Genomic DNA, 15,647 nt, shown 5'->3' on the forward strand with positions numbered 1-15,647 from the left:
GCACGCACGCACGCACGCACGCACGCACGCACGCACGCACGCACGCACGCACGCACGCACGCACGCACGCACGCACGCACGCACGCACGCACGCACGCACGCACGCACGCACGCACGCACGCACGCACAAGAAAGACAAGGGTGGGCCCTCTTTGTGCACTCAGCCTCATCACTGTAGTGTGCGTGTGTGTGCGTGTGTCGTGGCTGACAGGCATGTGTCTTTGTTAACTCTCCTCCCATAATGGCTCTCATATGTGGCCCATTTCCTTCGGGGCCCACAAGAGGCAAGCGGCCCGGAGACCACAGAGCCCCGGCCACTATAGCTAACGGGGCTAATTAATGACTGTAAAGACCGCACACTCCTCCTCCATGTCTCTGTTCTTCATTTCTAACTCCTGTTTCTCCTCCTCCTTAAATCCCTCCCGCTCTCTTGTTTAGGCTCTTCACTTCTTGTCTCTCTCTGTGGTTGAAGCAATGCTTCTATACAATATAGAAACATGTTGATTTTGACAGCAAATTTAGATTTTAGTTTAAGTCATAGTCTTTGGAATAAAACTTAATTTAGTTTTTAGTCAAATTTAAGTCATCTGAAAGATTTTAGTGTTAGTCCTCAGTTTTAGACAGTCGACTAAATGTCATGAGATTTTAGTTGATGTTTTTTTTGTCGGCCCTCGATGGCATCGCAATGCTGATTTTACACTCGGCCGCACTCTGAAAATAGCAGATCTACAAGCTCATCTATCGCCTATCTATAAAAGCACCGTGTCTCTGTACGTCTGTTTGTACGCACGTACGTGTGTACGGTTATAATCCACGTAACTCGAGAACCGTTCGCCCCATGCACCGACTTAAAATTTGACACACGCATACCACCCCCACAGGGGGTGCAGTGCCCACAGGGCCCCTGTCCATCACAACACTCCATATTTGGGCATGCCTGACACAGAACTCCATATACGGTAGGAATAAAGGGACACAGAGAGACAGATACAGAAATCTTCTTATACTGTATAGGCATAAAAGGGACACAGATAAATGGGTGGATTGGGTACTCTGACACGGGTACAACGGGTAGGCCTATTGCATAGCAGGGTGGGGCATCGATCTCCAACTTCCATCGTTACCAACTTGGTGCTCTACAGCCGGGCACCGCTCTAGCAAGTGTAAATTAGGGCTTAATTGGTTAATGTACCATACGTTTATTTGTATTGTGTTTGAGTCTTTGTAACTTTGTGACAGCGAACATAGGACTGAATATGTTATTGTCTTGTGTTTGAGTCTTTGTAACTTTGTGACAGCGAACATACTGTATGTAGGACTGAATATGTTATTGTCTTGTGTTTGAGTCTGTTTCTGACTTTGTGACAGCGAACATATAGGACTGAATATGTTGTTGTGTTGTGTTTGAGTCTGTTTGGGACTTTGTGACAGCGAACATAGCAGTGGATATGTGTCATTCAGCTGAAGCGTTTGATACCAGTACACATGGTACTGCAGTCTGAACCGCAGGACATGATGTGAAATGGGAAAGTCCTCTCTCTATCTCTCTCTCTCTCTCTCTCTCTCTCTCTCTCTCTCTCTCTCTCTCTCTCTCTCTCTCTCTCTCTCTCTCTCTCTCTCTCCCCCTCCCCTCCACACTGGATTCTGTTTGTTGTTATTGACACAGTAGAGAACACGCAATCGCGCATGCACGCACGCACATACACAGAAACACACGCACAACAGCTATAGTGCAATGGGCAGGAGTCAGACATGGAGATGACATCTTACAACAGCACCTCTATAGAGCGTCGCAGTCCCGCCCCCTGTCATGACGACGCCAGGCCCAGGAAATGAATCCCAATGCATTTTTCCCATAGACATTTCAAAAAGTATTTATTTAAAGACGGTTACGCCGCGGACAAAGCCAACTTCAGTCGTGACAAATCATGACAATAAACACAATATTTTGGACCAAACAAACAATTACAAAGAAGAATAAAAACAAAAAAAGTGTTGTAACCTGCCGTTTTTTTCTACTTTCTAATTATTTGTTTGGCCCAAAACAGTTTATTGTCATGATTTGTCACGATAAGAGTTGGCTTTTGTCCGTGGCGTAACCGTCTTTAAATAAAAACTTTCTGAAAAGTCTATGAGGAAAATGAACGGAGAATAATTTCCTGGGCCCTGGTAGGGGGCGGGACTGCGACGCTCTATAGTGACCAAAGGCCAAGCGTAAACATGTGCACTTACAGTACACACACATACATTTGTTAGCTCATCCCCAGACACAGCAGCGTGCGTGCGTGCGTGCGTGCGTGCGTGCGTGCGTGCGCTGTAGGTGTATGTCTGCATTAATTGCGTATATAAGCGGTGAGGAAAAAAGTAGTAGGGGCCCCTTGTGTTTTCTTAAGGGCCCAACAACCTGACCCCCGTATACACTCACACACATGCTCATACACCTCCAAAACGCATGCACACACGCACGAACGCACGCACACACGCGTGCACGCACACACGCGCACACACACACACACACACACACACACACACACACACACACACACACACACACACACACACACACACACACACACACACACACCTTCTTTCAGTAAAAGGAGATCTTTGTGTGTCAGTGTTTCCCATGGGAGTACAATGAATGGGAGCATTTTGCGCTCTCTCTCTCTCTCTCTCTCTCTCTCTCTTCCCCAGTCTCTCTCTCTCTCTCTCTCTCTCTCTCTCTCTCTCATTCTTTTTTTGGCTGTATTGTGTATAGGACACAGACGTTTCTCTTCTTTTCTATATATATTCATACTCCTATTTTAGAGCCGAATAAAAGTCGGTTCGGCGCTGTAGAGCCTACAATTTGACGTCATTTGAGGTTCGGGGGGGCGGGTACCGTCCTAAAGTCGGCTCTTCGGTGCTACTGAAAATTTCTGACGAGCCCAAATCATTTCGTCACTACAGCGCCGAAACAGTGGTAAAATAGGAGTATGAATCGGCCCTTAGTAACCCCCTTTTTCTCTGTGTCACAAGATGTGTGAACACACACACACACACACACACATCAGTCGGGCCGTAAACAAGGAAGTGAATGGCAGGTCTATAGGATCGCTGAAGAAGGAAAGGCAAAAAATAAATAAATAAATTACAACGATCTCGTTTGATATCATAAAGGACCCCCACGATTTGATTAGAAAATACGTGTATACACGTCATTATCATAATTAGTGTTACAGGAAAATTCTAAAATAGCAAAGATACAAGTTGACATATTGAGCTTTTAGACGGCTTGTATGCTTTATTGCAGGTTTTGAACCTTTTTCATGTCAAGGCTATTAGTTATTCATGCAGCATTTGAGAGGACCACAATTTGATGACATTTAGCCTCTCAGACCCAAAAGTAAGAATATTTGTATATTGTTGGATAAGATTTTGTCCACAATTCAATGGTTTATTGATGTGAGACTGGTACCATAATAGGAGAGATTAACAGGCAAACGTTGTTCTAAGTAACAATTATTCTACATTCTCAAATTCGGTAGACTTCTTGTCACGTTTCGTGACATGTTTTGGATTTTCATGTGTTCCTTGGTTTTAGTTAGTTAGTGTTTTACTTCTTTGTTGTTACTGTGATTTTGTAGTCTGTATTTTCCTTGTTTCGTAGTTGCAGTTCTGCTTTACACTGAACCTTTATTTTGTAGTCTTGCTTTGTGCCTTCCTGTCTGCCCCTGTAGTTCTGTTCCTGTCTTGTCTCACTAGTCCTGTGATTGCCAGTGTTTCCACCTGTGTCCCCTTGGTTCCCCAGCCTATCCCAGTGTTGATTGTCAGTGGTGTTCACCTGTGTCTAGTTATCCCTTGTCTATTTATATGCCCTTGTGTGTTCAGTTCTCTGTTGAGTTGTTGTTTGTAGTCGCTGTGTTCAGTCCTGTTTTTGAGCTTACATGTTCCAAGTATTAGTTTCTTGTGTTTGTTTCCTCGTGCCAGTTCCTTGTTTCCCTGCTTTGTTAATTAAACCTGGATTCTACATCTGAATTCTGCCTCCGCTGCTACTGTCAGCACTTGGATCCTACACCTTCTCTGCCCGGCACCGTGACACTTATTGTAAATTAAGTATTGCAGATGTTTAATAATAATTTAACTATATTGAGAGTGTGAAATGGACCTGTACGCGTCCATTTGGTTACCGACTCTCCATCATTCAGCTGGGAACCACCTGGAATCCCTTCAAGGACCACTGGTGGTCCCCGGACCGAAAACCACTGCTGTATTTTGTATCTTTGCTACAGCACTGTAGCATGAGCAGTATGTGCAGCAGCAGTGTTGATTTTGGCACTACATTTTGATTTTAGTTTAGTCAAATAGTCTTTGGAATACAACTCAATTTAGTTTTAGTCATATTTTAGTCACCTGAAATGTTTTAGGGTTAGTGTAGTTGTCTAACGATTTCAGTTGACTAAATCTACAGTTTTAGTCGACTAAAATGTATTTTGGCGGGCCTTGATGGCGTCATAATGGCTGATTTTACACTTGCTGAAAATAGCAGATCTACCAGCTCACAATGCGTCGCTATTTTCAGTATGCAACCACACATAAAATTACGTATTTTTTAGATCTCTTGTCCACTAGTCCCTTCCTAACATTTTAGCCTATAGTTTATTTTTGTTGATGAAATTGTCAATATATTTAGTCTTAGTTTTATTCATCATAGCTTAGCTTTATTTATTTTTTGTTTTCTCCAGTGGGGAAAAAAAGGTAGTCAACGAACATTTTTCGTCATAGTTTTAGTCGACAAAATCTATGTGAAGCATTAAATCGCGTGTGTGTGTGCGCGCGCGCGCACACACACACACAAACACACACACACACACACACACTCAACTGTGTGCGCGCGCGCGCACACACACACACACACACACACACACACACACACTCAACTTTTTATGTTGCTAAATGGATATCCTAGTTCATCATACAAGACTGTAAAAAAATCGTCCCACAAGCTTGTAAATCATATATTTTCACTGCTTTAATTACAAAATTTGAGAATGATAAAAACGGAATGGTTCCACAAGGTTTCCATTATCTGACGCATCAGACGATATCCTAATAGAATCCCCTCAGGCCGATCTTTTGATTTGCTCTCTTCAATCCCAACGTGGCTATAACCCTCTGATTTAGGGAGTCCTTTCAAGCTGACATGAAAGCGTACTCTTTTTAGACTGTGTTGTGATAAACAGCATTCTGAGGAGAAAACATAAAGTACTACAGTAGTACAATGACAAGAATGAATTTAACAGACTCTTCGTCTGATGCTGTCATGATGACGTCATTCATGCAGTGTACTGTACAGCAGTAGCCTCGGGTCCACCTATATGCTTTCTATGGCATAGGCAGCTCCCGGCAGGATCCGCCAGGAAAATCTAGACGCAGCTGCGCGACATGAGACTAATTAATCAGAGCGACAGAGAGAGAGAGAGAGGTGTGTGTGTGTGTGTGTGTGTGTCAATTTAACAAAGGTGTAGACGATCAGAAATCAGCAGAGAGTGATCGACGTTTGCGCCACTCTATGCCGAATTGAAGTGTACTCGGTCCCATGCAGACTTTTTTTTAATCTCTGGAAACAAAAACGTCTGGGTTTCCGAGGCTAGTACAGCAGTGGTTCTGGAGGGGCTTCCAGCCAGGTGCAGCCTTTCCATGCAGCCAAATTATCTCAATTTGATTTAGATACGTATCGAGAATCGTTACAGCCTTACTAACCACCCACAATCTCCTCTCTCTCTCTCAGGTCCAAGGTCACATGTCTCCTCTGATGATCCCAGTGTTTCCAGACCGTTCATTGGCTGCTGCCGCAGCTCAGCAAGGCTTCCTGTTCCCCCCCACCATGTCCTACAAACCAGGTACACACACACACACACACACACACACACACACACACACACACACACACACACACACACACACTCCTCGTACCCGATATTTCTAAGGCAGGCTTCCATGCATTCACCACCTGCTCTATCCTAGTCCCTCTCACATTCTAGTCTTCCCTCATGCATACCAGGTGCTGCACGCATGCACGTGTACACCATTACTCGATTATAGTGTAAACAATGTCATTGATTTACTACCGATGTTAAAGTTGTAGTAAGTGGCAGTGATTTTTTTCTGTAATTCAAAATCTTAATCCAAGTTTAATTTACAGAAGATTTAAAGCCTGCACATGAATGCAGTACATCTAACATACTATACTGTACACATTCACATATTCATGCTTACAGTATATCCCCTTTTGGACTGAATTAATTTATAATGATGTTTCTGCCATCAATCAGATGCTATATTGAGTTGAATTTGAATTTAGCACAAACAATAGATATAAATGTAGGTATGTGCCAAATTTGTCCCAAACAGACATTGCCAAATATCTCAGACAAAAGTAAGCTCAAATGTAATCTACTTCAATATTTCTTTAGTTGAATCATCAAGTTAGCTGGTGTCTATTTTTATTTTAATCAACTAATCTCAGATTTGCACTATCTTAAGCCTAATGGCTTCCTTCTAGCCATTGTGGTTACGCTATAGTGCGAGAGTATATGCAACCCTCCCCCCCTCTCAACCTTGGCCTTGCTCTGTCAATAGCTTGGCCTTCTGAGAGAGGAGGCACAGGTCAGCTCACAGAAACTTCTGTGATGGCCTCAACACTGGCAGCCTAGATCCATTTGCTGTCATCTCCACTTCCTGCTTTTTCAAATGAATGTAATTTATTGTACAAATAGTAATAGCAAGTAATAGCAATACTGTACAAATAGTCAAATACATTCAACTTTAGACTTGATCTTTTAATATATTATATCTTCACAGTGAGGAAGTGTGTGGACTAGCGAATGTTAAGAAAACTGTGTGGGGGAGAGAGAGAGAGAGAGAGAGTTGGTGCTGTCTATTTTAACTATACTTTTGCGTGACCCTTCTTACACCATGGTGTCAAACTGGGGGTGCTTGAAAATAAACCGGTCGATAATCACTGTTGTAAAAATATTCTCTCACGGGGGTCCCTGGCATTATCTCTTCAAATGGGGGGGGGTCTGTGGGCTAATAAGTGTCAATTTGGGGGTCCTTAACATGAACAAGTTTGGGAACAACTATGTTAACGGACAGTGTGCTTTGTCCTGCTGCTCGTTTTGACAGGTGACAACTACCCCATGCAGTTCATTCCTTCTACGATGGCAGCTGCAGCGGCATCTGGCCTCAGCCCCCTCCAGCTGCAGGTGAGTGTGATGATGATGATGATGATGATTCTTTATTCATATGGATCACCATTAGCTGCCACCGAAGTAGCAGCTATTCTTCCTGGGGTCCATGACAAAAAACGCATGCACGCACGCACACGCATACACACAATTCTCTCCTTTGACAACAGTTTCGGTTAGATTTGTTTCATTAACATGGCATCTCTCTTATCCCGGTCCTTATCAGCTGTGTCAAACAAAAGAGCGTTTTTTTTTAATGATGAATCACTGAGGAATTCTAACCCCAGCAGCGCAACACCTGGCCCAGGCAATTCATCAACACTTTTATTGCTGCTTGACACCTGTGGTTCCAAAATAGCACTTATACACATAATGGTTATCACAGAACATATTTGCAAAGAGAGCGAGGAAGGGAGAAAGAAAGAAAGAAAGAAAGACGGAGAGAGGAAGGGGGGGGGGGAATAAACCAATCCTCTCTCCCCATGAAGGGTTGTTGGGAATTTCTCAACACAAAACGTTTAACGACGGCACACCAGTCTTGATTTCGTCGACTAATACTATGACAAAAAATGTTCGTCGACTACCGTTTTTCACTGACAAAAAACTAAGTGGAAGCTAAATAAAATATAAGCTATGACTAAAACTATGACTAAATTAATATATTGACAATTTCGTCAAAAAATACAAACTAGACTAAAATGTTAGGAAGGGACTAGTGGACAAGAGATCCAGTATCAGTAAAAGACAAGTCATTTTACACTAAAACTAGACTAACATTCCAGGTGACTAAATGTGACTAAAACTAAATGGAAACTATTCAAGAGACTTCTATGACTAACTAAAATCAAAGTTTGCTGTCAAAATAAAGAGGAAAAAAAAGGTCCTTGGTAAATAATGTTGTCACTTATTGCCTAATGTAGCAGCAGCGCTATCTCAGTTGTTGTGAGAATCCTTATCGGAGCTTTTATTCAATTTAGATTGTGGCTTTTTTAACTAGTTATGGAAAGCCTCATTAAGCGCTATTGAGCTTAACAAAGCACCTTGCTGCTGCTGTGTGGGTGGGTGGGTGGGTGGGTGGTGGAGGGGAAGTGAACCTATCCTCGCGTTCATTCATGTGTTTTAAGACAAATAAATAAATTAATAATAATAATAATACAGAATTCATGCAACAGAGAACGAGGAGCAGAGGAAAAGAAAAATACCTGAATGAAAGAGGAAGCTGTCTGCAAAGCTTTAACCCATTGAGTCCTGAGACCAGTTTCTACCAATGTCTTCTAAATCATTTTTCTGAAAAAGCCTGTTTCTATATCAGTGGTGCTCACTGATATTCATGTCAAGGAGCCCCAGAAATATATGTATTTGGCCGCGACCCCCATCTGAAAATATGTTGTTCCAGGAACCCGGCCAGAAGCAAAGATATGAGTTAAAAATGTTGGCTGTGAAATAATTTTCAAGAGTCTCCTAAAATAGCAGATCTACAAGATCATATAGCGCGGCACTCGGTGCCGCGCTATGAGCTTGTAGATCTGCAATTTTTCAATAGCTAGAGTTTAAAATAATGGTTAAAAGTGGTTAAAAGCTATAAGGTGACCACAGGCCTAAACGGATTAAAGCCTACGTAGGAAGGGAAGAGACAAAAGGGTAGTCAGGGGAGAGAAAGTGTTTTGAGACGGGAACGATCTGAAAGGGAGATTTTGTGTGAGACGGAGACCGCGCTGGCTTGGAGCACATGTTTTGACATTGTTTTGACAACAATGGCGATGCCAGAAGTAATCAAGTGGAGATTTATGAGTCATAGCCTGTCTGTTATATGGCTCTTTATCTGCAGAGTTTTGCCAGTAGCGCTCTTTGTGCCGACGTAGTACTGTTGTTGCTTTTTTATGAAGCTATAGTATTCGGTGACATCTGCAAAGAAATGTGGAGACAAATTGTTATTAAAGAAAAAGGTGATTTAATACAAGGATGTAGATTTTGGGAAGATGGAAAGTAAAACAAAAAAAACATGGAATATCACATGAAACTGAGATTATTATTTTTTACTGTGCATATACAGTATAGTCACGGTGTGTATGAAAACTATTGGGCCTATACATACAATATTTTCCATGTATCTTACTTTGTATAGTATAGGTTGTGTAAAAATGTAATGTCACACATTACAATTCAGCTAATGCTGACTGTGCTAATTCAGGACGGGAACCCCTTTTGGTGTTTTAAGCATTTTGTTATAATTTAGCTTTTGAAAAATGGCAGATCTACAAGCTCATAGCACGGCACCGAGTGCCGCGCTATGAGCATGTGCACATGATTTTTTGTGAAATCATGTGCACATCTTATTACATATACTGTATTCTTTCACAGCGGACATTTCTAATTCAAATCTTTGCTTCTGGGAGGTCACTGACACAACATATTTTGAGATGGGAGTCTGCCACCAATTACATATATTTTTAGGGTCCTTGACATGAAATATTTTGAGAACTATTTTTTCAGAAAACTGTCATGACCATGACATTTGTAGGATCTGGTCTCAGTCGTAAATGGGTTAGGCCTAATATAATAATAAACAGTATAATGAAATGTCATGTGAACTTTATGCTTCTGCCTGCACTATCTTAAGCCTAATGGCTTCCTTCTAGCCATTGTGGTTACGCTATAGTGCGAGAGTATACATGCAACCCTCCCCCCTCTCAACCTTGGCCTTGCTCTGTCAATAGCTTGGCCTTTTGAGAGAGGAGGCACACTATTACGCAGGTCAGCTCACAGAAACATCTGTGATGGCCTAAAGTGTTTTTTTCTGTTTTGTACTCCTTTTTACTAGCCTGGGCAGCATTCCTTTTCGGGTTTATGATCCATCCGGTCTGGAGTGGATGATATCGTTTCGTCACGTTGTAGTCCTTGTTGTGTAGTCATCAGGCCGGAAGCCCCTAAAAGCAGAACTTCCTTCCCTCATACCGGAAGAATAACACCTTCCCAATAAAAGCGTGACTCTCACTACGCCGCATCAAGGCTCCTTGAAGGAAGCATGAGGGCAGTCCGTTGCTCTTCCCAGGTTGGCAGAGGGAGTGTAGAACCCATGGATTACATTCCATAATTGGGTTAGAAAAATGGGTTACAAAACTGCGGGATCATTATTATTAATATAATATTAATATTAATATGTCCTTTCCTCTACTGTATATAACGGATGAACCACGCTTAAGAAATCCTAACCCTACCAGAATAAACATATCTTTGTGTCATCAATGGTGATAGCAGGTCCCAATTCCACCAAAAGCGAGTGCCTGTTGCTAGAGATGAGATCAGTAGTTCAGTACTAGGCTCTAAATAGCTGCAAATGCTACCTTTTCCATAATAATTAAATACCTTAAATCTTTATATCAGGATCTTTGTCCTCCAAAGCCCTCAGTCAGCACAGCCAAATATAATGTCCTGAGGTTCTGGACTGATGCTACTTCAGAATATGGAATATACATTAGGAGGAGATGCATCTGTGTAGTCTCAATTGTTGCAAACTTTATAACAGAGAAAACATCCGCTGTCTCAGACAGCGGAAGGAATTTCCTCATTGCTGTGTGTTCCGTTAATCATGCCGTTAAGTAGATTAGTTGATGCAGAAGTTGGGACATCAGTTTGTTTTGTCAAACCTTTTACCGGTACATCTCAACAGAGGGAAATTAAAATGTTTGAATTCCTAGATTATCTGTAATGTTGATGATCTGAGGTATAGTCAGAAAGACCTATACTGCCGAGGTTAGTGAATTCTTTGACTGCCATCCAAGATGGATTGGCAGCTGCGCTCTTTTAATTATATATTTGCCACACAAGCGGCTTTCCCCCGTAAGATCATTCAAGTGTTGAGTTTGATCATTTGATCGTTGATAATTGGTTGTTAAATACTTGGAATGCCAACCCTGGCACAGCAGTAGACGGGGAAATCAGTGTCGGGTAACAGTTGACACTAATCCATAACATGATCTGGCAATGTAGATATTAAGCAATGGCATGCTATTGATTTGCACCGATGGCAGGCAACTTGAAAATCAATTACACAGTCAGTTCAGGTCTATATTTATTTATATAATAATTAAATATATAATAATACGTTTATGCCATATTACAATAGTACAATATCCCAAATCACAATTTCCAGTCGAATATCATGATATGGATATATTACTGATACTAGGGTTGTCCCGATCACGGTTTTTGACTCCCGATCCAATTCCGATCATGATCGGCCCCGATTTTCCATCACCCGATCCGATCGGGACAACCCTAATAGTAACATTTCTCCATCATTAACACAATCAGCGCCGGGATTTCTTTCAAAATAGAAGTGCCGGGTAAGTGGTTGAAAATGGATGGATGGATGATGGATGGATGGATGGATGGATGGATGGAGTGGCAGTCAATCCATTCATCCCATCTCCCTCCGTGAACCTGCTGAAAAACAAAAGCTCATTTGTCTGGTGGGCCATTGGGATCAATAGCTGCCTGACGCTAAAATAAACTAGATAATGTCCACTTAGCCATCCGGTCGGGGGCAGTCAGGACTCACCACAGAAGAATGCTATGGACTTACAGTGTTCATTAAAGTCCTGCATCTATAATTCTGTATTACGCTATACCGTGTAATTATTTATCTGAAGCCGTTATCATGACACTATCCATTCTATCGTATGAAAATTATTATTATTTTGTAGTCCGCCGTAGTTCCCATTAGTGGTGAATCTAATAATTAGTGACAATTAGCTCCGGATGCAGAACAGATGAGCAGATGTTTGGATTCAGAAGTGTCCCGGTTGGATTCTGGGTTCCTCCTGCTTGTCAAAGTGTCCTTGAGCAAGACACATGCAGTGGTTTTTTACGGGTCCATTGGTTTCATTTTACACTCAAGAGTTAAAGATCTAATATGGGTCCAATTCGTTATCAAACTGTATACATTGGGGGACCACCTGGAACCCCTGGTGGTCCCCAGACCACTGGTTGAAAACCACTGCCCTATACAGACTATAGCACAAGGCACCACATAACCCAATTTCCGTGTCCGTGTCTCGTCTCTCTCCACACACTATCACAAAGGAAACCCCCACATGTGTCGATTTCCGAGGCTTGAAAATGACGGACTAATCATTTAACATTTTAGTCAAATTAGCACTAAACGGGCCAAAAAGCACCCAGTCAGATAATCCCCCTTGCTATGCGAGCCAACAGGGCTCTGTTTGAGTTCCCCCGTTTGTCAATTTGTTAATTTAGGAAATTGCGGCATTGTCTTCCCCCACGGGGGTGGGTTGGGGGTGGCTGACTGGCTGAGAGCTCCGGTCCGGGGTTGTTTACGCTGCACATTAGCCTTATTTCCCTCTGTCACCCATCCATCCATCTCCCACTGGCCGTCTGAGGGGGGTAAAAGAAAAACAGGAGAAAATGGCTTTCATTCTTAATCTTTTGTTTGGTGGACACAAGCACACGCACACGCACACATGGCGCAAAGCGACGCATTGTGAGCTTGTAGGCCTATAGTTGTAGATCTGCTATTTTCACTAGTTTGGGGCAATCATCTCATTTCTTTTTTGGGTCGCAGGCTAAAACGTTTGGGAACCACTGCTCTATATCTCTCCCCCCCCGAACCCCCCTCCAACAACCCAAACCAACTCCCCCCTTTATTCCCCCCACCCCCCTGCTCCTGTAAGAGTATCACCGGCTGCGGTAAACCTTGTGGTTGTCTTGATTGACAGCGCGAGGAGGCCTGCCTTGCCGAGCGGCCAGCCAGCAAGCTCACTCAGAGAGTTCTTATATATGGGGAGGGGAAATGGAGGAGTCTCATCCCCCCCCCCCCCCCCCCTCTCTCTCTCTCTTCTGTCTCTGCCGCGTGTGCATGCGCTCCAAGAAAAACACGCAGCGTGACATCGGGGCTTTGTTTTAGGCGGCGAGGGGCCCCTTCTGTTTGTGTTTAATAACACTCCACAGAGAGGGAGAGGGAGAAGGGGAGTGGCGGGGGGGGGGGGGGGAGAGGGAGAAAAAGGGAGACAGTAGGAGTACAGAGGGAGAGAGGTTTGGAGTGGTGGGGGGGAGGAGGAGGAGGGGGAGAGAGAAGGAGAGGAGGATATAAGAAGAGGGAAGAAGGGGGCGATGAGGAGAAGAAAGGTGGGAGGGGGAGATGTGATGGAAGAGTGGTCGTGTCACATTATTAGTAGAACTACTGTAGAATGTAGATGTGATTGAAGCAGTGTTGATTTCGTCGACTAAAACTAAGACGAAAATTGTTCGTCGACTACCTTTTTTCACTGACGAAAACTAAATTGAAACTAAATTTAAACTAAGCTACTGTATGATGACTAAAACTAAGACGAAATATATTTGACAATTTTGTCAACAAATAAAAACTAGACTAAAATGTTAGAAAGGGACTAGTGGACAAGAGATCCATGAGTATAAGTAAAAGACATTTTACACTTGGCTGCATGCTGAAAATGGCACATCTACAAGCGTCGCGATGCGTCACGTTGTGAGCTTAAATCTGCCTCCAAAACCTGCAAGAATGATTTATTTTGTCGACAAAATGTAGACCAACTGTAGATTTAGTCGGCTAAAATCGCATGACATTTAGTCGACTAAAACTAGACTAACACTAAATCATTTCAGAACTAAATTAAACTTTATTCAAAAGACTATGACTAAACTAAACTTTGCTGCCAAAATCAACAGTGGATAGAAGAGTGCTGGCCGCACATTATTTTTCTGTCTTTTTCTGTCTCTGTTTTCTGGACCTCTGGTCCCGGGAGATCTTGCAGTTTTGACTGCGGAGAAACTGGATCTCACAACACTGGGGCCTTTGAGAGACAGGGGGGAGAGAGAGGGAGAAAGGAGAGATAGAGAGTGTGTGTCCGTGTCCGTGTGTGTGTGCGGGTGCGTGCGTGTGTTCATGGCTATTGGCTGCTGTGTAAAAGAGAAATACATTGAGGTGCTCTGACCACAAGGGGCTTCTAGAGACTGTTCAGGGGGAAACATGACAGATAAAGGGCAGTAAAGTGACCTTATAATAATGTCGGCCACGTTATCACAACATGCCGGGGTGGCAGTGGGTCAGGGGTAGAGTGGCCGGATGGTAACCTCAAGGTTCCTGGTTCAAACCCGGTCTCCCCCAGAGTTAGTGTCGAAGTGTCCTTGAGCAAGACTCTGAACACCTAATTGCTCCTGATGTGCTGGTTGGTGCCTTAATTGCATGGTTTCCTCCGCCTTCAGTGTGTGAATGGGTGTGTGAAAAGGTGTGTGAATGTGTGTGTGAATGTAATGCACAATCTATGTGAATGTGTGTGTGAATGTAATGCACAATCTATGTAAATGTGTGTGTGTGAATGTAATGCACAATCTATGTAAATGTGTGTGTGAATGTAATGCACAGTGTGTGGGTGAATGTAATGCACAATCTATATGTAAAGCGCCTTGGATAAAGGCGCTAATGCACTGTTTACCATTTTATCCCTGGCCGGAGCCCTATGTGTTCCTTTCCCCTCGATCTGCACTTTAGAAAATAATTTTGTTCGCCAAAAGGTAATGCGCAAGGGCAGAGACGTCGAGAGAAAGAGGCAGGTCTAACAAAAAAGACTCAAAGAACGAAGGTTAAGAGAAAAGGAATGAAAGGAGCCAGGTGGTCGAGGGCCAGTACTGTCTGGGTGGTTTTCCTGGCCGCTGGCTCTTTGATACTCTTCTCCTCAAACACGCGTGTGCTCCGGGACAGGAGCTGACAGGGGGTTGGAGGCAGTGGTTTTGTCTGGGCAGCGAGCTTTGATTTAAACCCCCGGACTGCAGTCGGGACCCACAGCTTGGGCTCTTGATTCCTGTTAAGTGCCTTTTGGACTGAAAATAAGACAAGTTATTTTTCTTTTTTCAGAAGGTGAAGTCCTAATGCCTGTCCAGAAAGATTTTTGTCTTCCAAGTGGATTTATCTCTGTTTATTTTTGGTACTCTTAGATTAATTCCAGGGCCAGTTTTTGAATATGCTCAAGTTGAGCCAATTCAAACACTGTAGATAGATTACAGACATATTCTAATCCTGAAATTTATTGTCTACCACTTTTTGATACAACGGTAAAGATTTTGCATTAAATTGCAGGCTGTAAAACATTTGTTTACCTATAATACCATCTGTTAAAAAACATATTTTAACCTTCTAACCTAACTCTCAGAGCACACATTGACCGAGTGAGTGTCTTGAAGGGCCTGCATGCGGCCTCAGAGACCTTTGTACGTTCCTTTAGCCCATTTAGGACTGAGACCAGATTCTACAATTGTTTTCTGAAACGGTTATCAAACAATTTCATATCAAGGACTATGTACAGTAATTGGCCGCCGGACGCTCATCTGAAAATAAATTGTTCCACGGACCTCCCCCAGATGCAAAGATTTTAGTTTCAA

At 42.9% G+C, this 15,647-nt stretch overlaps 1 protein-coding gene across 5 annotated transcripts in view; it reads left to right on the forward strand.

The window, feature by feature from the left end:
• Window positions 1-15,647, forward strand: part of LOC308314803 (transcription factor SOX-6-like) — a 161,584-nt gene that overhangs the window by 103,882 nt on the left and 42,055 nt on the right. For all 5 annotated transcript variants that reach the window (XR_013963988.1, XR_013963989.1, XM_080762506.1 and 2 more), the window contains exons 8-9: window positions 5,771-5,882; window positions 7,168-7,247. Coding sequence is in view for 3 of the 5 variants with exons in the window: in XM_080762506.1 (XP_080618632.1) it covers window positions 5,771-5,882; window positions 7,168-7,247 (192 nt within the window). In the remaining 2 variants the exon portion in view is untranslated. The remainder of the gene's footprint in view (window positions 1-5,770; window positions 5,883-7,167; window positions 7,248-15,647) is intronic.

Source organism: Protomyctophum bolini (assembly GCF_963924005.1).
Source record: "Protomyctophum bolini genome assembly, chromosome: 4".
Classification (NCBI taxonomy): domain Eukaryota; kingdom Metazoa; phylum Chordata; class Actinopteri; order Myctophiformes; family Myctophidae; genus Protomyctophum; species Protomyctophum bolini.